Source organism: Artemia sp. Qi Xiang Cuo, chromosome 4 (assembly GCF_049724085.1).
Source record: "Artemia sp. Qi Xiang Cuo chromosome 4, ASM4972408v1, whole genome shotgun sequence".
Taxonomy (NCBI): domain Eukaryota; kingdom Metazoa; phylum Arthropoda; class Branchiopoda; order Anostraca; family Artemiidae; genus Artemia; species Artemia sp. Qi Xiang Cuo.
Window position 1 is genome coordinate 74,491,364 of NC_142797.1, and position 24,963 is coordinate 74,516,326.

A 24,963-nucleotide genomic window follows, 5' to 3' on the forward strand; every position below is an offset into this window, starting at 1 on the left:
AAATATTACATATATGATTGGGTTCACCCCCTAGTCAATAACTTACTCTTATATCACTAATATCATTCTTGATTCACCTCTTGGATACACAATACAGAAATTAAAAAAAAAAATTGTAATTTCCAGACTTCATTTGCAAGCAATAGATACCGAGAGTGCTATGACTCCTCCCCACAATGACTTCTAAGGGTTTTATGACTCATCCCCACGATGAATTGAGATGGTTTTAGGAGTCATCCCCCTAGCCATAACTCCATTCAACCTTGAGCGAAGGTATAAAAGTTTGATGATGTATTTCTCTTCTTAACAACTACATTAATAGCTTCTAAGATGATAGGAATGTATGACACTGAATTTATCGGTTTGAAAAAATCATCTTGTGGTGTTATATTTGAATGTGCATTTTTATTATTGTCAATGGAACTCGAAGAAATTGACTGTTATCATTGGATGGTGAACTATAACATGTTTGAGTATGATAAAAGCTTGTGGAATACTACATTACATCGTATAAATAGACTGGGATTCTATGATAGAGTGATTACACCACTTAATAATAGTGGTCAGGAACTGAGAAATGTCCTGGAGGAAGTCAGTAAAATTTGCAGCTTTCTCGGGGTTAACGCACTCTAGGTAAAGAGTAATGGACCTACAGATAAAGTTTTAATTCAAAAGTGTGACACTAGGATTCCAGGTTTCAATGTAGAAGAATTGACGTGTCCTAAATCTGAAGGGGTTTATCATCGTCCTGAAGACGAGGTCAGATTCTTCACGCGCTGGATACCTAAGGACATGCCTGATCGTGATAAATGCATAAGACATGGTAAAAACTATTCTACATCATGGGACCATCGTTTCTGGATGTTTAAGAGTGATCGTGTGTATGACTATGTGTCATAATATAATTTTGTATTAATATTCTACATAGTATTATTTCATTAAAAATATATTATGCATTACATTGTTATGTGTTCATTATTTTTAGAGTAAGCTAGCATATCAAAAGCTTAGAATGTCTATTAAAACATCAGAGATGTGAGATTGCGGGGAGGAGTCATAGAACTCTCGGTATCTATTGCTTGCAAATGAAGTCTGGAAATTACAATTTTTTTTCATAATTTCTGTATTGTGTATCCAAGAGGTGAAGTCAAGAATGATATTTTGTCATTTTAAGATACAGACAAAAAATGTATATTCCATAATGTTCTTACAATAAACTAGAGTTTACGGCCGAAAATCCCTTATTAGCTCAGATTTTACGAAAATAGTTTAATTTTTCTATCCAAAAATAGACTTAAGTTCCACATTTGAACCAGACAATTGTATTTTCCATAATTTTCTTACAAAAAACTAGAGTTTACTGTCAAAAACCCTTAATAGCTCAGATTTTACGGAAATAGTGTGTCTGACAATAGATGTACGCAAATTCCTTTTCTTACATCTTCGTTTTAATATACATTCTAAACGCTTGATATGCTAGCTAACTCTAAAAAATAATGAACACATAACAATGTAATATTTTTAATGAAATAATGCTATGTAGAATATTAATACAAAAATATATTATGATACATTATTAATATCAATGATTAACTTTGGAAATTTTGAATCTGTTCCATAAAATAGTTCACCATGTTCTCTCTTGATATTATAGTTATTGTCTTCTCTTAGTTCCTAATCAGTAGAATAATCATTATTCCATTTTGAATCATACACAGTTTTTACTGGTGTCTCATGAACGGGCTCAATATGCTTTTCGTCTTTGTTATTATTTGATTCATTGACTGTTTGATCAATGGGAGTAATGTTTAGTGGTGCTTTACTCTTCATCGTTTCATATTTATATTCCGTAGTGATATTTTTGACAATGCCATTTTTCTTTTTCTTGCAATTTCACTGTCTATTAACACATTATTTTTACACAAGTAGTAGTTTCGGCACGTAAGCAAGATATGGTTTACGATATTAGCAGCAGAGTAGGCCTTTCTTTTATTAGCCTTCCGTTGAATACTAATACCCGAAAGCTGATGATTGTATGTATTCGTAGGTAATGTGTTACCTGCAGCAGTACCAAGGAGGCTACCTCCATCCTCGACAATTATTTTTATGTGAGCAATCTCTTTTACCGAAATACTCTCTGTAGCTCGCAATCTCACATAAACACTATCATAAGAGGGGCTAGTTTGCTTTTTTACAAAGAAGTTTAGCCCACCACGCTCATAACACATCATGCACACATTTCCAATATTACTCCCGCTTGTACTTGTTTCATAGTTTAAATACTTCTCCTTGTCGGCATTCAATGCTACAATAAACTTGTTATGTGAACACACTCTATTAAAATGTTCCATCTTCACTTTCTTTTTTTAAAGATATGATTTATGTGTTTATCGTTCCACTGTGTAAAAAATACTGATTTAATACATGCAGTAGACTAGGTAGTGACGATAAGCGGTCATAGAATACCAGTGGGAAAGCCACATCGTGTCTCTGACCAATCGTAGAGCACAATTGTTAGAACCGTAAGTATTCTTTGAAATTTTAATATAGGAACAAAAAGAAAAAAAATAAATAAATTTTAAAAATTTCGAAGTTTAAAAAAAAAATATTCAGTTTTTATGAAAAAAATATGTAATTTATAAATAATATTTTTCGAATATAGTTTTATTTTTAAATCCAAAAAAGGAATGCAGTTCAACAGTTGAGCAAGAGAATGATATTTTCAACAATTGTCATTCAAACAACTAGAGCTTACAGTCAAAAACACTGATTAGCTCAGATTTTACAGAAATAGTTTTATTTTTCGATCCAAAAATGGACTTAAGTTTCACCTATGAACCAGAGAATTGTATTTTTCATAATTTTCTTGCAAAAAACTATAGTTTACGGTCAAAAATCCTTATTATCTCAGATTTTACGGAAATAGTTTATTTTTTCTATCCAAAAATGGACTTAAGTTTCACATTTGAACCAGAGAAATGTATTTCCAAAAATTTTCTTACAAAAAACTAGAGTTTACGGTCAAAAACTCTTATTAGCTCAGAATTTACAGAAATAGTTTATTTTTTCGATCCTAAAAAGGACTTAAGTTTCACATTTGAACCAGAGAATTGTATTTTCCATAATTTTCTTGCAAAAAACTAGAGTTTACGGTCAAAAACCCTAATTAGCTCAGATTCCCCCCCCCCCCAAAAAAAATACTTTTCAGACATTTCTTGTTAAAACTTTATTTTCAACTAATTCATTTGGGTTTTTCACAAGCAATTTGTACCACAGTACAGCACTATCACTAGTCTAAGACATCCACATCTAAGACATCCACTCTGTCATCGCCCCATCCCCCCAAAAAATACTTTTCAGACATTTCTTGTTAAAACTTTATTTTAAACTAATTCTTCCGGGTTTTCGAACGCAATTCATGCCAGAGTACAGCACTATAACTAGTCTAAGACATCCACTCTGTCATCGCCTCCCACCCCCCAAAAAAAAAATACTTTTCAGACATTTCTTGTTAAAACTTTATTTTCAACTAATTCATTTGGGTTTTTCACAAGCAATTCGTACCAGAGTACAGCACTATCACTAGTCTTAGACATCCACTCTGTCATCGCTCCATCCCCCCCAAAAGTACCTTTCAGACATTTCTTGTTAAAACTTTATTTTCAACTAATTCATTTGGGTTTTTCTCAAGCAATTCGTACCACAAAACACTACTGAAATATTCCAATTCTTGCATTTCACGAAAGAAATTCAAAATGAATTTCGAAAAATTATGAGAATGTAGCTGTGACAAGGTAAACCATGACAAGACACTACTGAAATATTCTAAATCTTGCATTTCACGACAGAAATTCTAAATGAACTTCGAAAAATCAAGAGAATGTAACTGTGACAAGGTAAAGCACAACAAAACACTACTGAAATATTCCAACTCTTGCATTTCAATGAAAGAAATTCAAAATGAACTATGAAAATTAAGAGAATGTAACTATGATAAGGTAAAGCACAACAAAACACTACTGAAATATTCCAACTCTTGCATTTCATGACATAAATTCAAAATGAACTTTGAAAAATCAAGAGAATGTAACTGTGACAAGGTAAAGCACAACAAAACACTAATGAAATATTCTAACTCTTGCATTTCACGAAAGAAATTAAAAATGAACTTCGAAAAATCATGAGAATGTAACTGTGACAAGGTAAAGCACAGCAAAACACTACTGAAATATTCCAACTCTTGCATTTCAATGAAAGAGATTCAAAATGAACTATGAAAATAAATAGAATGTAACTGTGACAAGGTAAAGCACAACAAAACACTACTGAAATATTCCAACCTGAACCCTCGTGCCACTCAACCCTCGTGCAACTCGACCCCATTTAACTAAACCCCCGTGCAACTGAACCCCCCATGTCACTGAACCCCTGTATAACCGAAACCCCATACAACTGAACCCTCGTGCTACTGAACCCTCGTGCTACTGAACTCTCGTTCAACTCGACCCCATTTAACTAAACCCCCGTGCAACTGAACCCCCCTCGTGCAACTCGCCCCCATGTAACTAATCCCAGTGTAACTGAAACCGCATGCAACTGAACCCCTCGTGCCACTCAACCCTCGTGCAACTCGACCCCATTTAACTAAACCCCCGTACAACTGAACCCCCCCATGTAACTGAACCCATGTATAACCGAAACCCCATACAACTGAACCCCCGTGCTACTGAACCCTCGTGCTACTGAACCCTCATGCTACTGAACCCTTGTGCAACTCGACCCCATTTAACTAAACCCCCGTGCAACTGAACCCCCCTCAGGAAACTCAACCCCATTTAACTAATCCCCGTGTAACTGAATCCGCATGCAACTGAACCCCTCATACAACTCAACCCTCGTGCAACTCGACCCCATTTAACTAAACCCCCGTGCAACTGAACCCCCCCTTTAACTGAACCCCTGTATAACCGAAACCCCAAACAACTGAACCCCCCTGCTACTGAACCCTCGTGCTACTGAACCCTCCTGCTACTGAACCCTCGTGCAACTCGACCCCATTTAACTTAACCCCCGTGTAACTGAATCTACATGTAACTGAACCCCCCGTGCTACTCAACCATCGGGTAACTCAACTCCCTCAAAACGCTTTTCAGCCATTTCTTGTTAATTTTTTTTTATTTCTAAACCATTTAAAATTGACAACACTGTGCAAACCCTCACTTGTGTATTATACAGTACACAATCATCCCATCTCCTCCAAAACACTTTTCAGTCATTTCTTGTTAAAAATTATCCAATCACTAATTACCCCTTTTTTTTTGCAAATGTCTGTCAAACGCCAAGGAACGTAATCTCACCGAACACGTCAAACTGTTTCCACAGACTTCAAAAATGGATCTGTGGATAACACATGGGTGATTGACAGCTTTCCCTAAAAAACCTTTGAGTTTAATGTCTCAAGCATGGGTTTTCCTTGTGCAATTCCTTGTGCAATTGAAACTGTAGTGTATATTTTTGTGCAATTGAAACTATAGTGTATATTCTTGTACTCGTCAATGTAATCGTCAATGTAATCGTGAAATCTTATACAAGCACACTACTACTAACTATGTACATGAAGGCTGTCAAAAGGGCGTATCTGCAATATCTCAAGAACTTCTACTACTACTACTTCTATTGCTACGACAACTATTTATGCTACCACTACTACTACTAGTACTACAACTGCTGCTCTGATTACTTATGATGGCAATCATTTCTGACTGCAACAGCAAATTGAAGCTAGAAATAATTTTGACTGTGACTGATCTTCGTAAATTTTACCAAATCGCTACCTGATTTATGCCGAATTTTCTCCAGAAATCAAGAATTTTACTAAATTTCGGCCGATTATGCAAAATTTTTGCCGAAATTTTACCGAATGCCAAAAAAGTTAGGGGTGGCATGCCCATCCCCGCCCCTTCCCCCCTGGGACGCCCCTGCTTACAATATCGTAGAAACAACTAAGGAATTGCGGGAACTTTCAGGGTATATCGTTGGGGATGTTTAATTAAATCAGAAAACACTATGTGCGTCCAATGTTGTCGGAAGAGCAAATGTCCGAAATCTCAGGAACGGCAAGGGGTATTCAGGTGAAGCTTCAGGGAATGTGGAGGTGGATGATGAACTCAATCATAAAGACTATAATGCATTCGAAGTTTTCAAATAGCGTATCTGCAATACATCCGGAATGGCTTAGGGTATTAAGGTTAAACTTTCAGGGAATGAAAAGGTGGACGTTGAACTAAATCAAAACACACTACCTGCATGCAAGTCATCAAAAAGGTGCATCAGTAGTATCTCAGGTACGGCTGAGAGCATTAAGTTGAAGCTGTCAAGGCTACTACTACTACTACTACTACTACAACTACTACTACTATTACTACTACTACTATTACTACTACTACTACTACTACTACTACTACTACTACTAATGCTATTGCTTCTACTATTAATACTACTTAAACAACTTCTACTACAACTACTACTATTGCTACGACTGTTTCTTCGGTACCTTTATTCATAAACGTGTTCAGTCCACTTTTTAGCGAAATGGAATTATGAATATCATATGGAATAATTTTTTTTGCTACAATTAGTATATTCAACAAATTTTTTTTAGTTCAATAGTGCTAAAGCTATGTTGCATGTATGCACCCTGTCCCATTTCAGCCAGTTGTAATTAAGCATATATGAACCATATATGAAATTAAGCACTAAGGAAATATGAACCTCAATGAACCAGATTAATTGAACCTGAGTGGACTAGGCTCAGAATATAAACCAGAGCATAAACCTGTCTTTGAGAGTGATGAACAAATGCTGGCAACTCAGGAATCTTTGGCCGTTGAAGTGTCTGAAGGAACAGGGCTTTCGAAGAACCATGCTTTATTTCTCAACCCTACGAGAGAATCAAGAAACCGAACAGAAGAAGAAGAAATCCTAAAGGAATCATATGTGAAGAGAAAAAGAAATTTAAGAATTCAGTAAAGAAGCACCCAGGCTATTGGATTTCCCTCCCTTTTTTAAAAATCAGCCATTTTGTCTGAGGTTAGTAGCTTTTAATGGATAAGACTAAATTCAATGAATTTTATATATTTGGAATCAGGATAAAAATCCTATTTTCTTCATATAACGATTAGTATCAATTTTGATTTTAGATTTTCGGTTACTATTGATCCGTGTCGCTACCTACTTACAGTTCGTTACCACCAACTGTTTGAAACCTCTACTAACAAGTATGGCAGACCATCAAGCTTCCTGAGCAGTGCTGCAAAAGTTTTTGAAAAATTATAGATAACAGCCTGAGATAATAAATAGAAAAAAACGTTTTAGAACAAGAAAAAGGTGGGCTCAGATCAAGCTACTTTTTAATTGATAGAGTTTTCATAGCAAGGAAACTTGGGGAAATACTGCAAAGGAGAATAAAAATTGCATTTAGCTTAAATTGATTTGAAATTACTTTTAAAACAGTGCGAGAATATGCATTAATGTTTTGTTGGATTTTGTTAAATTTAACTCTTGCACAAACTTTGTTATTCGTAATCTATTTTACAAAAGTCTTGGAAATTCCCCTTCGGAAGGGAAAATACCAAACAATTTCTTACGAATAGGGGTACATGCTTTCACAAAAACTATTCACCATATTTATTGGTGATATTGTAAGTAATTTCTGCTTTGATCGAAACCTACTCTACGACTGAGAAAGCTCAACCTATCGATGCTACTATAAAACATTCTACTTTATGGCAACAAACTATAAGTAAGCAGCGACTCGGCTGAATAGTAACCAAAACTCTAAAAACAGAATTTTGTTACCAAAAGATACATCAAAATAATTGAATTTTTCTGCTGATTCAAAATATGCAAGGTTCATTAAGTTTAATGTTACCCCTGAAAAAGCTACGGGGCTGACAAAATTAGCTTGATTTTTGAAAAAAGGGGGTAAAACAGCTCAAAGTGTCAAAGAATGTTAATAAAGACCATACCATTGGATTCAGCGTATTACAGAGCCCTGCTTTAGAGGTTTCAAGCCCAACCCTTCAAAAACGTAGAATTTTTTTTTCTTCTTTTGCAAGAAGAAAGATCACGGATGTGATTCTTTTTTTTATTATTGTTTTTTCTTCATGGATGATCGCTTCAAAAATATGGTACAAGAATATCTGGAGAGGGCTCATTAAAAAAAAAAAAATAAAGTTCTAGCGCCATTTTCACGTGACCAAAAAGATTGGAGGGCAACTAGTCCCCTCCCACGCCCTTTTATCTCTATAGCCGCCAAATCAAAATTTTTAGATGACCATTTTGTTCAGCATAGTTGAAGGAACCAATAACTGCTTCTTTAGGGACCACATTTCTCCGGCAACCACCGGGGAAAGGGAGGTAAGTTACAAAATTTGCCCATTGATTACGTGTAGTATTTGTTATTGGGAAGTATACAGAGACTTTTATTGTGGGTTAGTATACAGAGACTTTTATTATGGGTTAGAGGTAATTTTGTATTTTGGGGATTTTCCAAATGGAGAATATTCAGCGGGGAAGGCAGGTTTCGGGGGTGAACTTTCTAGGAGAAATTTGCACTTGTTTTACAGCAGTAGTAGAGACATTGGATTAAAGAGGATGACGTCAAATAGAGGCCAATTTACTTAGTATTCAAGTATTTATATTGTTTTGAATATGGTATTTATGTGAGGTCTTCAATGCAGATTTTTGCTATTGTATTGGCTCTTGGCTATAGTTCAAAATTACAATTGTGCATAGGTTGTCTAGAGAAATAATTAGAGTCCAGCAAACCACGCGAAGACATTTCACTATGTTTGAAGGTAAAGTCCCAGAAACAAATCAATCCCTTAAAATACAAAATACTTTTTAGAACCGACTCCTTTAGATTTTATATCTCTTAGTACTTCTGATTTTTTTTTTGTCTCTATTTGGAGGCAATCCAAAGGGTTGAAATGGGGAGCTAAATTACCCAAGTTATTTTTTACATTTAAAATTTAACCTTGTAAAATATCTGCCTTCGCTATTTACCATATTCACATTTCACGTTTGTTCCATCAAAAAGTTATCCAGCCATCTACATTTCTGAGAGCACTGGGGAAAAAAAGTCTCATTAATACTGTGCATAATACCTTACCTAAAAGATTAGGACATATTCAAAGGTTTGTATTCTGCATCTATCTTCTTAATGTGTTCAGTGCATCGGTAATAATTTCTGACACAGCACAAATGAATAAATTTTTTCTTAAGATAATATAGCTTTTGAATTTCTTATTTACTTCCTATTACTTCATAGGTTGCGTAGCTACCTACTGTTTCATACTTTTAATTGCAAAAGCATATCTTCGTTTAATTTTTCTAAGGCTCGGTTGCCGTTGAATGCAATAAAATTTCGTAAGCGAATCATGTGAAATTTTTCACTTTTATGTAATATACGCATTCAATTTGACACGCTTACAAGTTGTTTCCCTTAATGCTTGTATGTCGTCGAATTAATTTGTCTAGAAATTCGAATGAATGGGACTGTAAAAAGATTGACCATTGGTGCAATTCGGCCTAAAACTCTATCTTTGGGTGTTCCGTAAAGTAATTCTTAAAGGCCGAACCATAGATATCTGAGACCGAGACCCAAGAAAAAATTTCCACATAGCCCCCTCCTTAATGTTCTTTTTTTTTCAAAAGACACGCAAATGAAAGAGAGACATGCAATTAACGCGTTCAATTCGGCATATTTTTGTAATTTTTTCTCAATTTTTAGGAATTTCAACTTTATTTATCGAATTATTAATTACTCCTCAGGGTCTGTTCATATGAAGCATTACGTGGTTTGTAAAACTTGTCGCCGATTGTCATTAACTGTGGCGGAGTTTTGCTCACTACTCACGGACTAGCCTTTGAAATTTGCATTTCAAAGTCATATTCTACTTCAAAACTTCACACGGTAGTTTTATAGTGCAGCAAAAAGTTTCTTGACAAAACTATTTATTACTTTTACCAGTTAGTAACATTCAGAATTGGGGAGAAGACAAAAAACCCCAAACTTACACGCATTAATAAAGCGGCAAACTTTTTTTTTCAAAAATTGGTTTGAAATACCCACAAATAATACTCGCCATTTAAAGTTAGTAACAGAGTACCATTGTGCACTAGACTTAAAAGCGAGTGGGCGAGTGATATTTTCATATTATATGGGCTTTGCCTACTGGTAAAGCCCACTGGAATCGATCGCCTGCGATTTTGGGTTTAAAGCGTAATTCCCCTCCCCCTTAATCTTATGAATATCTTCCAAAAAGGGTTGCAAAGTTGGTTCCATGGTGTAAAGTGACCTAAACCTTTGGAGTAGGGACAGAAACATCGACAAAAGCATACTTTTGACCACAACTATTTTGAGAGGATATTGTTTCTGGTAACAATTTCTATTTTCGAAAATATTTTTAAAATTAAAGGTTATCTTGCACAAGGGGGGGGGATAGTGGTGAAAATCTTCTCGTGGTACAATAAGGCATAGAAAAGGGTCTACTACTGCCAGTTTCATTCACCGTCCAGCTGCTGGTCGTCCTATCCCAGTCTTGATCATGAGGCATGGCATTTTATGGAATTTGCTGCCAATATTTGACGGGTTGAAACCTTTAATGATTTACAAAATAATTCCGATGGGGGGGGGGGGTGGTCCATTTCTCTGAACATATGCAGCACTGACCGTGGCGCAAGTTTTTTCCCCTGAGAAACATGCGGGAAAGAATTTCTCTTGCTAGTATCAGTTTTTAGAATTAAGTGTCACCTACCACTGATAACTGGTGAATGGTTGGTGACTCTCATTGGCGAATGGTTGGGGCTGAGCAACTTATTGAAAAAGTTCACAGAAAACTATTTTCTTTGTGCTTTTCCCAAAAAATTTTTTTTATATTTGGCCATCACGACTCACGAGTTCAGCCATCACGACTAGCTCAAAGGTGCAAGAAGCATGGCCACCAGTGAAATCGTTCCTGGCTCGGGCTTTTTATCATCAAAATTAAACTATTCTAATCTTGGATTTACAACATCCAACAAATTTCGCTGATTGATTAATTTGTAAACACTAAGTTCATGAAATGAACAATATTTTTTAAAACCTTTTAAAATAATAACCGAAAACTAACTGCTAATCCCAGAAGCAATATCAACTGTGAAATTTTCAGTCAGTATTCGCGATAATGAACTGACAGCTTTTAGTCTATATTAAATAAAAAACTAGTTTTTTCAACTGTAACTAAGTAGCAACATCAAAAAGGAGCAACATAAGGGGGCGTCAAACTTGAATGAGAAGTGTCCTTAAGGAACTTTAAGACATTCGTGCAAAGATCGAGGGCCAAAACTGGGGAGGGCTTCCTCTTAAACAGGATATTTCCTGTCCGTTTTAAGTTTTAATGTTGATCCTTATTTTCAGTTGAAAAAAACAACTTTTTCTTAACTTAATTTCTGATTGCTGTTCAAATAATTCCTGTAAATCCACCTCCCCCAACCATTTAAAATCCCCCCATGAAAAATTCCTCCATGGAAAATTCCTCCTACGCACAATTCTCTCGGAAAATTCCCCCCGGAAAGTTCCATCCTCACTGAATATTTCCCCGAGAAATTTCCTGCGGACAATTTCACATGGAAAATTCTCCTTAGCCTACTTTCATTTGAAAAAAAAATATTTGACTTTCGATCGATTTCAAATCCTGTTAGAAATCCCACTTTCGTGGAAAAAGTTTCCCTACACCCCTATCGGAAAGTATCTCCAGCAGAAAATTTCTCCACGGAGAAATTTTTCCCGCGAAATTCCGCTTCGTTGAAGAGAACACTCACACAATTCAACCCCATCAAAAATTTCCCCCGGAAAATTCCCACAGAATTTCTCCACGTTGAGTCGCCAAAGAGAAAGTAAGATAAAAAAAAGAGAATTTTGCATAGGAAATCTGTTGAATTCCCACAGTATAAAATTTCTCCTGGTAAATTGACCCCCAAAAACTGTCCACCCCAAGGAAAAGACTCGTCGTGTAAAATTCCCCAAACCCGCAGAAATCCCCACTAAAAAAATGTTTGCTTCATCGTAATAAAAAATAAAATACGTAAACAATGGGCAAATTTCATGACTTACAGCCCTTTTCACAGGAAATCTGGGAAGTTATGTCATCTTCAGAGGCACAGTTACTAGACTTTTCAACTATGTTGAAGAAAATGGCCATCTAAAAATTTGGATATAGAACTTTGGGGAGAAAAGGACGTGGGAGGGAGGCTAGTTGCCCTCCATTCTTTCTCAAGGGTTATTTAAAAAGGATACTAGTACCTCTGATCCACGTTCAATTCAGCCCTCTTCCAACCTTCTAACACCATTTGTTCGATACGATCACCCTTGGAACAGAACAAAAAAAAAAAAAAAAAAAAAAAAAAAAAATTAAAATAAACACGCATCTGTGATCTTGGCACTAGTAAAAAAAAAAAAAAAAAAAAAAAAAAAAAAAAAAAAAAAAAAAAAACACTAAATTCCACATTTTTGGAGATGGGATCTGGAAGCCTCTACAGCAGGATTCTATAGTATGTTGAATCTGATAGTGTGATCAAACAGTTTGTGGTAACGAACTTAAGTAAGGAGCGACTGGGCTCAATAGTAACCGCCCTAAAAAACAGAATTTTGATACTAATAGATACATCAAAAGAATCAGATTTTTATGCTTATTTCAAATATATAAGTTTCATCAAGTTTAGTTCTACCCATAAAAAGTTACGCTCCTGAGAAAATTTGCCTGATTTTCGAAAAATGGGGAAACAACCCCTAAAAGTCGTAGAATTTTAATAGAAACCACACCATCAGATTCAGCGTATCAGAGAACCCTATTAGAAAGGTTTCAAGCTCCTATCTGCAAAAATGTGGAATTTTGTATTTTTTGCCAGAAGAAAGATCACGGATGCGTGTTTATTTTGTTTTATTTATTTTTTTTTATTTTTTTTTCCCCAAGGGTGATCATATCGATCCAGTAGTCCTAGAATATCATAAGAGGGCTCATTTGAACGGAAATTAAAAGTTCTAGTGCCCTTCTTAAGTGACCAAAAAAACTGGAGGGCAACTTGGCCCCCTCCCACGTCCCCGAAGTCACCCAATCAAAATTTTGAGATAGCCTTTTTCTTCAGCACAGTCGAAAATCTAATTAAAATGTCTTTAAGGATGACTTAATCCCCTACTGTTCCCAGGGGAAGGCCTGTTCCCCCGGGAACAGTTGTTTACATATATTATTGGTTATTGGGAAGTATACAGGCGTTTTCAGGAAGAATTTTTTTCTAGTGGGGGGTCGGAATCAGAGTAGAGGTTATGGGGGAGGATCTTTTCATGGAGGATATTTCCTTGGGGCAAGGGACATTTCTATGAAGGGGGCGCCAGTTTTCCCAGCATTATTGAAAAAACGATCAGAAATTAAATAAAAAACAGGTTTTTTCAACTGAAAGTAAGAAGCAACATTAAAACTTAAAACGAACAGAAATTATTGCGCATATGAGGGGGTTCAACCCCTAGTCAATGCCTAGCTCTTTACGCTAAAGTTTTTTTTAGTACTTTCAAAGAGCTATCTATTCTAATTAACCGGCCTTTGTGATTCAGGGGTTTGTGATTCGAACAAAATTCCAACTTTAGCGTAAAGAGCGAGGTATTGACTAAGGAGTGAACTCCCTAATATACATAAAAAAACATATGAATACAGAATTTCGTTACGTAAGTGAATTCGTAAGTTTCAGCAGAAAGATACTCTGAGAAAGTTGTTAAGCCAAAAAAAGGATAATACGAACACAAGTTACTTTTTAACCATTCGTGTATGGTTAGTCGAAACACTGAGACATTACTTTAACAATGTTCAGAAATTAAATAGAAATCCCAAAAAATTTTTAACTGAAAATAACGAGCGATATTAAAACTTAAAACGAACAGAAATTACTCCGCATATGAAAGGGTCTGTCCCCTCCTCAACGCCTCGCTCTTTACGCTAAAGTTTGACTTTGTCTCACAACTTTATTTTTTAAATCAATAAAAAAACTTTAGCGTAAAGAGCGAGGCTTTGAGGAGGGGACAGCCCCTTTCATATACGGAGTAATTTCTGTTCGTTTTAAGTTTTAAAGTCGCTTCTTACTTTCAGTTAAAAAAAGTTGTTTTTTTAGTTAATTTTCTTTAAGATTTGAAGTTTTGAGGGTGCCTCGCCGCTGTTTTGAAAATCGCAAAAATTTTCTCAGGCTCTTAGCTCTTTATTGGTAACATTAAACTTTTGATGTATTTATTGCCATCAAGATTCTGTTATTTAGAGTTTTGATTACTATTGGGCTGAGTCACGCCGTGATTACAGTTCGTTACCACGAACGGTTTTATTCGCTAAAATTTTCAAAACTTTAACAGTGTCGTACAGTTTTGGCATTTCTCTTTCGTTTTGATGCTTAATACTTTTATTTATCACAAGAACGGTAATATTATAATAATATCAATATTCAAAGGGAGGAGTCCCCCCCTCCAAACAACCAATGAACTTGTGAAATTAAAAGGCTAAAACTGATCAGTATTCCTTCATATCAGATATTTAAAAAATGATTTCAATCAGAGGTTTCTACTGAGCCATAAGCCTATACATGTAAATAAATTTTTGGCTAGGCCAAGTTTCCTTACTTTTTTTAGGGGGGGGGGAGAGGGTTAAAACAGAAAAATACTAACATACAGAATAATATCGACACAATTCCAAGACTTTGAGAGGATACTCTAGAAACCCTAGCTTGATGATGGGGTCGTTCGTTGGTTGTTCTGTGCCCTCTCTAAAAAGTGGGTGCTTTTTATTTGTACGGTAAATTATTTTACATTTTTTAAAAATTGCTTCCCTTCCCAAATAGTTCCTGTGCTTTTATCTATATTCTTCAAAAACTACTTGTTATTATTAGCCTATTTACACCTCTTGTGTATGAAAAAAAAAAAATGTAAAAAAAACGAAAAACACAACACAATCATACCAGAGCGAGTTCCAGTGTTCTGCACAGTCATCGAAAAAAACAAATTTGTGTAAACTTCGTAGCTGAAGAGAAGATTACCAATCCATGGCAGGCTCAGAAGCAGGATTTGACGAAATATAATTGAAAAGGTGTCATGTACCCTAAAATTAGCTCTTTTCCCTCCTATTCACTGAAAATATTTATTTTGTCTTGTTGGTAGCCATTAAGTGCAGAATATAAGTGTCATAATGCAAAACCAGAATTAATTTATGATCAGCAGAATATCAGTGGCCACTTTTTATCTTACGAGGCATTGTTGATCTTAGAGGTTTTTTTTTGTACGGAATATCAACCCTTACATCTTTTATGGGTAATATTATGTGGTATACAATCACCCATCTATTTCTGCTTACCTGGATAAATGATATTTCGTTACGTAGTTAAAGGCAAATCGTCTCCTACCCCGCCTCCCAAAACGTAAATCGTTGATGCAAGGTAGTAAAAATTTTGGTAATAGCTATTTGAGATGAAAGTAAATGCTTACAGTATTGTTTTTCAGTGAGGAAATGTCAACCACGATTGAGTTTTCCTTGTGAGGCTTAATTTCATCCAAAGCGTTCGGAGCAGGCATTTTCACTATTGTATTGTCGATCTTTTCCTTCCGACTAAAAGAAAAAGCATAAAGTAAAAGAATATTGTCTATCGCGATTATGTTCATCTATCTAAGACTCTTATTTGTTCATTATCAAATATATCAAACATAGATAAATACAAATATTTTGCTGTTTGAATTGGGAACTTCCTTGTAATATCCTTGTTTAGTTTTTTTCGCAATATCATGATGGTTACCTTCCAGAATAAGTATAATATAAAACCGCAATTTAAAAAAAAAAATAAAGTAAGGAATTTTATTGAAATTTGAAATATATAAAAATTATCCTACAAATGGGGGGAGGCTTAAATCTCGTTAACCCCCCTTAATTACGCTAAATCTAAATTTAGTTTTCTGTAACAATATTAGAATTTATCAGTTCCCACTTCTTGGTGTATTAAATTAAAAAAAAAAATTTTTTCAACTCAAAGTTAGGAACAACATTAAAACTCAAAACCAACAGAAATTATTCTGTGTATGAAGGGGTTGCCCCCTCCTCAATACCTTGCTCTTCACGATAAACTTTTTAGCCCTGTTAAAAATGCTTTCTATTTTAATTAATGGTCCTTGTGGTTCAGGAGTTGTTCTTCAGAAATTGGGACAAGCAGTCAAACTTTAGCGTAAAAAGCAACGTATTGAAGAGGGGGGCAACACCTTCATATATGGAATAATTTCTGTTGGTTTTGAGTTTTAAATTTGCTCCTTTCTCTCAGTTCATAAAAAACTTGTTTTTTTAATTTAATTTCTGGCCGTTTTTCACCTAATGCAGGTTCGAATTTGGCTCACCGTACATAAAAATTAAAACGAAATTTGCATTTTAATTTTGGCAGATTTATTCCGTATGTGAAGGGTTGCTTCCTTCTCAATACCTTGCTTTTTACGCTAAAGCTGTTAGAACTTTTAAGAAAAGCTTGCTGCCCTCATTAAACGGCCCCCGTGTTTCAGTTTTAGTGAACAGTCAAACTTTAGAGTAAAGAGTAAGGTATTGAGGAGGGGGCAACCCTTCATATAAGGAATAATTTCTGTTGGTTTTTTTTTCAAATAATGCCGTTAAATCAGGCTTACTTTCTATGATATATATCCATCCCCCTCACGGAAATCTCCTCCGTGGAAATGTCATCCAACGAAAAGTACACCCCCATCATATTCCCTACCTGTAAAACTGCTTGCGGACGATCCATCCTGAAAAATTCTCCTTAGCATTATTTCATTTGAATATGACTTTAATCTCCAATCTGTTTCTCGATCCATCCAGAAATGTCCCCTTCCGTAGAAATTGTTTCCCGGATATCAAAGCACGCGGAAAATTGCCCATGGACAATTCCCCCGGAATGTATCATAGGCAGCGCGCTAGCACTGTCTTAGTAAAGAACGATTTGTGCACAATGTGTTGTTTTTTGGTTCTTTATACCCAGGCGCTTCGTATCGAAGGAGTTGTCATAGAAACTTCGAAAAGGGCTCATTCGAATGGAAATTGGAGTGGCTAGTGCTCTTTTTAATAGTCGACAGTGATTGGAGAGAAACTAGCCCCCCCCCACACCCATCATTCCCCCAAACACATCCAATCAAAATTTTGAGATAGTCATTTTGTTCAGCGTAGTTGATTTCCGAATACAAAATATGTTTTTGAGGAGGACACTCCCCCCCAACCCTCGGGGCAAGGGTTTTAAGTTATGCCCTGGGGGCATATAAGGTTTTTATATAAGGTGTTGTCGTAGAGACTTCAAAACAGGCTCATTCGATTGGAAATTCAAAGGGCTAGTGCCCTTTATAATAGTCGAAAGTGATTGGGGGGGGCACCTAGCCTCCCCACGCCCATCATTCCCCTAAATACATCCAATCAAATTTTGAGAGAGCCATTTTGTTCAGCGTAGTTGATTTCCAGATAGAAAATATGTTCTTGAGGAGGACACTCCCCCACAACTCTCAGGGCAAAGGTTTTAAGTTATGCCCTGGGGGCATATAAGGTTTTTATAGAAGGCGTTGTCGTAGAAACTTCAATACAGGCTCATTCGATTGAAAATTCAAAGGGCTAGTACCCTTTTTAAGAATCGAAAGTGATTGGAGGGCAACTAGCTCCGCCCCACACACCCATCATTCCCCCAAGTACATCCAATCAAAAGTTTCAGATAGCGATTTTGTTCAGCGTAGTTGATTTCCAGATAGAAAATATGTTTTTGAGGAGGACACTCCCCCACAACCCTCAGGGCAAAGGTTTTAAGTTATGCCCTGGGGGCATATATGGTTTTTATAGAAGTCGTTGTTGTAGAAACTTCAAAACAGGATCATACGATTGGAAAGTCAAAGGTCTAGTGCTCTTTTTAATAGTCGAAAGTGATTGGGGGGGGGGGGGCAACTAGCCTCCCCACGCCCATCATTCCCCTAAATACATCCAATCAAATTTTTTGAGAGCCATTTTGTTCAGCGTAGTTGATTTCCAGATAGAAAATATGTTCTTGAGGAAAACACTCCTCCAAAATCCTCAGGGCAAGGGTTGTAACTTATGCCCTGGGGGCATATGAGGTGTTAATGGCACGCGTTGTAGTAGAAACTTCAAAACAGGCTCTTTCGATGCGAAGTTCAAAGGGCTAGGGCCGTTTTTGAAATTCGAAAGTGATTATATGGCACCAAGCCACCACCCCCCCCCACGCCCATAATTCCCCCAAACACATCCAATCAAAATTTTGAGATAGCCATTTTGTTCAGCGTAGTTGTTTTCCAGATAGAAAATATGTTTTTGAGGAGGACACACCCTTACACCCCTAAGGGCAAGGGTTTTAAGTTATGGCCTGGGGGCATATAAGGTTTTATAGAAGGCGTTGTCGTAGAAACTTCCAAACAGGCTCATTCGATTGGAAATTCAAAAGGCTAGTATCCTTTTTAATAGTCGAAAGTGATTGGAGGGCAACTAGCCCCCCATGCCCTTCATTCCCCCAAACACATCCAATAAAAATTTTGAGATTTTCATTTTGTTCAGCGTAGTTGATTTCCAAATCGAAAATATTTTTTTGAGGAGGACACTCCCCCACATCCCTCAGGGCAAGGGTTTTAAGTTATGCCCTGTTTTAAGTAAAGGTTTTTAAAGAAGGTGTTGTTGTAGAGACTTCAATAAAAGCTCATTCGACTGGAAATTCAAAGGGCTAGTGTCCTTTTTGATAGTTGAAAGTGATTGAAGGGCAACTAGCCCCCCTCCACACCCATCATTCCCCCAAACACATCCAATAAAAATTTTGAGATAGCCATTTTGTTCAGGGTAGTTGACTTCCAGATAAAAAACATATTCTTGAGGAGGACACTCCCCAACAACCCTCAGGGCAATGATTATAAGTTATGCTCTTGGGGCATATAAGGTTTTTATTGAAATCTTTGTCGTAGAAACTTGAAAAGGGGCTCATTCAATTTGAAATTCAAAGGACTAGTACCCTTTTTAATAGTCAAAAGTGATTTGAGCGCAACTAGCCCCCCTCTCACGCCCACCTTTTCCCCAAACATATCCAATCAAAATTTTAGATAGCCATTTTATTCAACGTAGTTGAAAGTTTTGTAAATTAGGTTCTTAAGAATGACAACCCCTCCCCCCACAGCCCTCAGGGCAAGGGCTGTAAGTTTTGCCCTGGGGGCATATAAAGTTTTTATTGAAAGCGTTGTCGTAAAAACTAAGGCTCATTCAATTGGAAATTGAAAGGGACAGTGCCTTTTTTAATTATTGAAAGTGATTGGATAGCGACTAACGCCCCTCTCACACCCACCATTTTCCAAAACACATCCAATTAAAATTTTGGGATATCCATTTTGTTGAACGTAGTTGAAAGTTCTGGAATTTTTTTCCTCTAGGATGATAACCCTCCTCAGAGCCCTCACTGCAAGGATTGAAAGTTATGCCCTGGGGGAATATGAAGTTTTTATTGAAAGTGTTGTTACAGAAACTTCAAAAGGGCTTATTCGATTGAAAATTCAAAGGGATAGTACCCTTTTTAATAGTCGAAAGTAATTGGAGAGCAACTAGCCCCCCCCCCACGTCCATCATTCCCCCAAACACATGCCGTCAAAATTTTGAGATAGCCATTTTGTTCAGCGTAGTTGATTTCCCGATAGAAAATATGCTTTTGAGGAGGAACCTCCTCCACAACCCTCGAGGCTAGGGTTTTAAGCTATGCCCTGGGGGCATATAAGGTTTTTATAGAAGGTGTTGTCCTAGAAACTCCGAAAAGGGCTCATTCGATTGGAATGAACTTCGAAAAGGGCTCATTCGATTGAAAATAGAAAGGGCTAATGCCCTTTTTAATAGTCAAAAGTGATTTGAGGGCAACTAATCCCCCTTTCACTCCCACCCTCCCCGCTCATCCTCCCATACCAACACTCTCATTTCTGCTATTTGAAATTTAACCAAATCAAAATAGCGTAAGGGTATCCAAACTATCAAAGAAAGTAAACAGATTGCGAATAGTATCAAGTTTTCCATTTCAGGTCAACTAGAGGAGGTATGAAACTAAATTAAACAGTACTATTTGTGTCCAGATATTTAAAAAGGTGTATATTGTTAAAAATTGCTGAAAATTTTCAGCATACAAATAGCAGGCCAAACTATAAAGTCTTAACAAACGAATAGATTTAAAGCATTATTTTCTTTTTCCCTGAAAAGACTATGTCAATATAAAAAGAACCGAAATTAATTAACAAAACTTTTTCCGCAAAATAAGATTTTCAAAGGAAAGTAAAGAACTCCATTAAACAAAAAATGAGCAAAAATAAAATCAAACGATCTACCAATCGTGAAAATACCACAAATCAGCATCGATAAATAAATGAAACCCAAAAGGAACCGAAATTACAATAAATAACCGAGTCAAACCCAAAACGAGCAGCAATGAACATAAGATGGGCGCAAAACGTCTATGCCTTCCCAAGGCTAAAACAAAATTGACACTTTACTGAAAAAAATATAAATGTTTTTACTTTTATAACTTTAATAAATCAAATAATTTTAACATTTTGATTACTAAATATCAGTACTAATAAATCAAATAATATTAAGATTTTGATTACTAAATATTAGTAAATGTATATTAAACTGACAATGCACATTCATTTGTATTTTTTCAGTAAAGTGCAAATTTTGTTCTAGCCTTGGGAAGGCATAGGCGTTTTGCACCCAGCTTATGTTAATTTCTGCTCGTTTTGACTTTGACTCGGTTATTTATTGTAATTTCTGTTCATTTTGGGTTTCATTTATTTATCGATGCTGATTTGTGGTTGTTTCACGCTTGGTAGATTGTTTGATTTTATTTTTTCTCATTTTTTATTTAATGGAGTTTATTACTTTTCTTTGAAAAACTTATTTTGAGGAAAAAGTTTTTTAAATTAATCCACATGAAAAAATCAGGCTCTTTTTCTTCATTAAAAATTTCCTCCGATCGCGGGAAACTCCTACATGGAAAGTTACTCTCACGTAAGAAACCAATGTTTCGACGCAATACATTAAATTAGGTGTTTTTCAAACAGTTCGTGGTAACGAACTGTAAGTAAGGAGTGATCCGGCCCAATAGTAACCGAAAATCTAAAAAAACCGGAATTTTGATACCTATAGATACATCAAAAGAATGTAGATTTTTGTTCCGATTTCAAATATATAAGTTTCATCAAGTTTAATCTTACTTATCAAAAGTTACGCGACTGAAAACATTTGCCTTATTTTCAAAAAAAGAGAGAAACAACCCCTAAAAGTCATAGAACTTTAATGAAAACCATGCCATCAGATTCAACGTATCAAAGAACCCCACTATAGAAGTTTCAAGTTCTTATCTGCAAAAATGTGTAATTTCATATTTTCTGTCAGAAGAAAGATCGCGGATGCGTGTTTATTTGTTTTTTTTTTCCAGGGGTTATCATGTTGATCCAGTAGTCCTAGAATATCGTGAGGGGGCTCAAGTGACCTTTTTTAAGTGACCACAAATTGGAGGGCAACTTGGCTCCCTCCCACGCTCATGTTTTCCCGAAGTCCCCCAATCAAAATTTTGAGATAGCCATTTTGTTCAGCATAGTCAAAAATTCAATAAATATATCTTTGAGGATGACTAAATCCCCACAGTTCCCGGGGGAAGGGCTGCAAGTTATGAACTTTGTCCATTGTTTACATATAGCATTGGTTAATGGGAAGTATACAGACGTTTTCAGGAGGGAATTTTTCTTGTGGGGGGGATTGGAGGAGGGGGTTATCGTAAAGTATATTTTCATAGAGGATGTTGCTTTGGGGGAAGGACATTTCTATGAACAGGGTGCAGGATTTCCCAGCATTATTTAAAAAACGATAAGAAATTAAATAAAAAAAAAACAATTTTTTTCAACCGAAAGTAAGGAACAACATTAAAATTTAAAACGAACAGAAATTACTACGTATATGAGAGGGGTTCGCCCCCTAGTCAATACCTCGCTCTTTATGCTAAAGTTTTTTTTAGTACTTTCAAAAGAGCTATCTATTCTAATAAACCGGTCTTTGTTATTCAGGGGTTTGTGATTCGAACAAAATTCGAACTTTATCGTAAAGAGCAAGGTATTGATTAGGGGGGCGAACTCCCTAATATACGTAATAAAAATAAGCGAATATATAAGTTTGTTACGTAAGTTAATTCTTAAATTACGTTAGAAGAAAATTTCGAGAAAGGTATTTAGCCAAAAAAAATAAAATTAATATGCAAATTTCCTTTTAATTATTCATGTAAGGTGAGCCAAAATCAATGCTGCACCTTTCTGTGACGAACAAATAAAGGTTCAAATGGGAACAAATCCTTAAATTAAACAGTCAAAACAGACAGACAAATCTGAATATTTCCACCATATACACCAGTGGCTGTCATCAAGGCTATATCCAGGGAGGGATAGGGGATTGCGACCCCCCTCTGAAATATTTTCTGACTCGTAAAAATGTAACTAAAATGAATATAAAAAAAAATTTGATTCGTTTTGTATGTTTTTTTAGCCTTCCCCTCAAAAAAACCTTTTTAAAACCTCCCCCCCTAAAAAATTCCTGCATAAAACCCTGGCCGTTATTAGTATTACAAATAAAACAAACGTATTTATGCAGAACAAAATAACTACTTTCGTGTCAAGAATAGTTTCCGGGTCATTCACTAGGTCTGGGACTGTTTGACTCTGAGAAAGTCAAACAGTTCGTGGTAACAAACTGTAAGTAAGGAGCGACCCGGTTCAATAGTAACCGAAACTATAAGGAAAATTTTGATAACAATAGATACATCAAAAGAATTAGATTTTTATGCTGATACCAAATATATAAGTTTCATCAAGTTTAGTTTTACCGGTCACAAGTTAAGCGCCTGAGAAAATTTACCTTATTTTCGAAAAAAGGAGAAAACACCCCTAAAAAGTCATGGAACTTTACTGAAAATCACACCATCAGATTCAGCGTATCAGAGAACCCTAATATAGACGTTTCAAGCTCCTATCTGCAAAATGTGGAATTTTGTGTCTTTTGCCAGAAGAAAGATTACGGGTGCGTGTTTATTTATTTTTTTTCCCTAGGGGTAATCGTATCAAACGAACGGTCCTAAAATATCATGGGAGGGCTCATTTGAACGAAAATTAAAAGTTCTAGTGCTCTTTTTAAGTGACAAAAAAAATGGAGGGCAACTAGGCCCCCTCCCACGCTCATTTTTGCCCAGAGTCACCCGATCAAAATTTCGAGATGGCTATTTTGTTCAGCATGGTCGAAAAATACAATAACTATGTCTTTGAGACTGAGTTAATCCCCCCAGTCCCTGAGGGAAGGTCTGCAAGTTATGAACTTTGCCCAATGTTTACATATAGGGTAGTATTGGTTATTGGGAAGTATACAAAAGTTTTCAGGAGGGATTTCTTCTGGTAGTTGGGGGGGGGGGGGGGGGCATGGGTTACATGGGAGGATATTTTCATGAAGGGAGTTTTCATGGGGGAAGACACATTGCTATGAAGGGGGTGCCAGATTTCTCAGCATTAGCCTATTTAAAAAACGATCAGAAATTAAATAATAAAAAAAACAATTTTTTCAACTGAAAGTAAGGAGAATCATCAAACTTTAAAACGAACAGAAATTATTACGTATATGATTGGGTTCACCCCCCTAGTCATTACCTCGCTCTTTACGCTAAAGTTTTTTGTACTTTCATCAGAGCTATTTATTATAATTAACGGTCTTTGTGATTAAGGGGTCATTCTTAAAGAATTGGAACCAAATTTTAAATTTAACGTAAAGAGCGAGGTATTGACTAGGGGGTGAACCCCCTAATATACATAACAAAGACACGAATATAGAAATTCGTTACGGAAGTTAATTCGTAAGTTACGTCAGAACAAAATTTCGAGAAAGCCATTTAGCCAAATGCAAATTTTGTTTTAATTATTCATGTACGTTGAGCTAAAATCAAACCTGCATTAATTCAAAAACATTCAGAAATTAAATTAAAAAAAGCAGGTTTTTTTTTAAGTCAAAGTAAGGAGCGACATTAAAACTTAAAACGATCAGAAATTATTCCGCATATGAAAGAGGCTGTCCCTTCCTCAACGCCTCGCTCTTTACGCTAAAGTTTGACTCTGTCTCACAGCTTGATTTTTTAAAGCAATAAAAAACTTTAGCGTAAAGAGCGAGGCGTTGAGGAGAGGACGGCCTCTTTCATATACGGAATAATTTATGTTCGTTTTAAGTTTTAATGTCGCTCCTTACTTTCAGTTAAAAAGCTTGTTTTTTTATTTAATTCATTAACAGGGTTCATTCAAAGTCTTGAGTTGTAAATTTTGTGTTTGATATTGACTAAATGTAAGTTGAACTTCTAATGGAGTTGGCACAAACTTTTTCTTCTTCCAATTGCAAAAGAAAAGTAAATTGCAAAAGGAAATTCATTAGGAGATGTGACCAATCAGGTACATAAATTTAAATTTAACAACATTTCTTTTGCAATTGGAAGTAGAAGAAGTTTGTGCCACCTTCCTAAGCTAGATTTAGTGATTGACCTGAAAACTATTGGTGACCCGAAAGCAATTATTTTGTTTGGTCTAAATACGCTTGTTTTAAATGCAATGCTTTAGTTTTTCTGCTGATGACAACCACTGGTGTATATTGTTGAAATATCCAGATTTTGTATATCTGTTTTCACTGTTTAATAAAAGGACTTATCCCCATTTGGACTTTTACTTATTCGTAAAAAAACTCCTCCTTCTCTGTAAAATAACCTTTGGATAGTTCCAACGTCACTGAAAAATATTAAACGTAAACAATGGGTAATTTTTTTAACTTACAGCCCTTTCCCCAG

At 35.9% G+C, this 24,963-nt stretch overlaps 1 protein-coding gene across 12 annotated transcripts in view; it reads right to left on the reverse strand.

Annotated features, from left to right (window-relative positions):
* LOC148953428 (sodium-independent sulfate anion transporter-like) overlaps nt 1-24,963 on the reverse strand; it is a 210,117-nt gene that overhangs the window by 93,287 nt on the left and 91,867 nt on the right. For 8 of the 12 annotated variants that reach the window (XM_089087674.1, XM_089087670.1, XM_089087672.1 and 5 more), the window contains exon 1: nt 15,557-15,656. The exons of 2 other annotated variants lie outside the window; for them this stretch is intronic. In XM_089087674.1, the coding sequence (XP_088943800.1) occupies nt 15,557-15,643 (87 nt within the window). In that variant the 5' untranslated portion in view covers nt 15,644-15,656. Of the gene's footprint in view, nt 1-9,066; nt 9,097-9,172; nt 9,306-15,556; nt 15,657-24,963 lie in introns of those variants that run through there. 2 more of the 12 variants (XM_089087675.1, XM_089087669.1) reach the window with 2 other exon arrangements.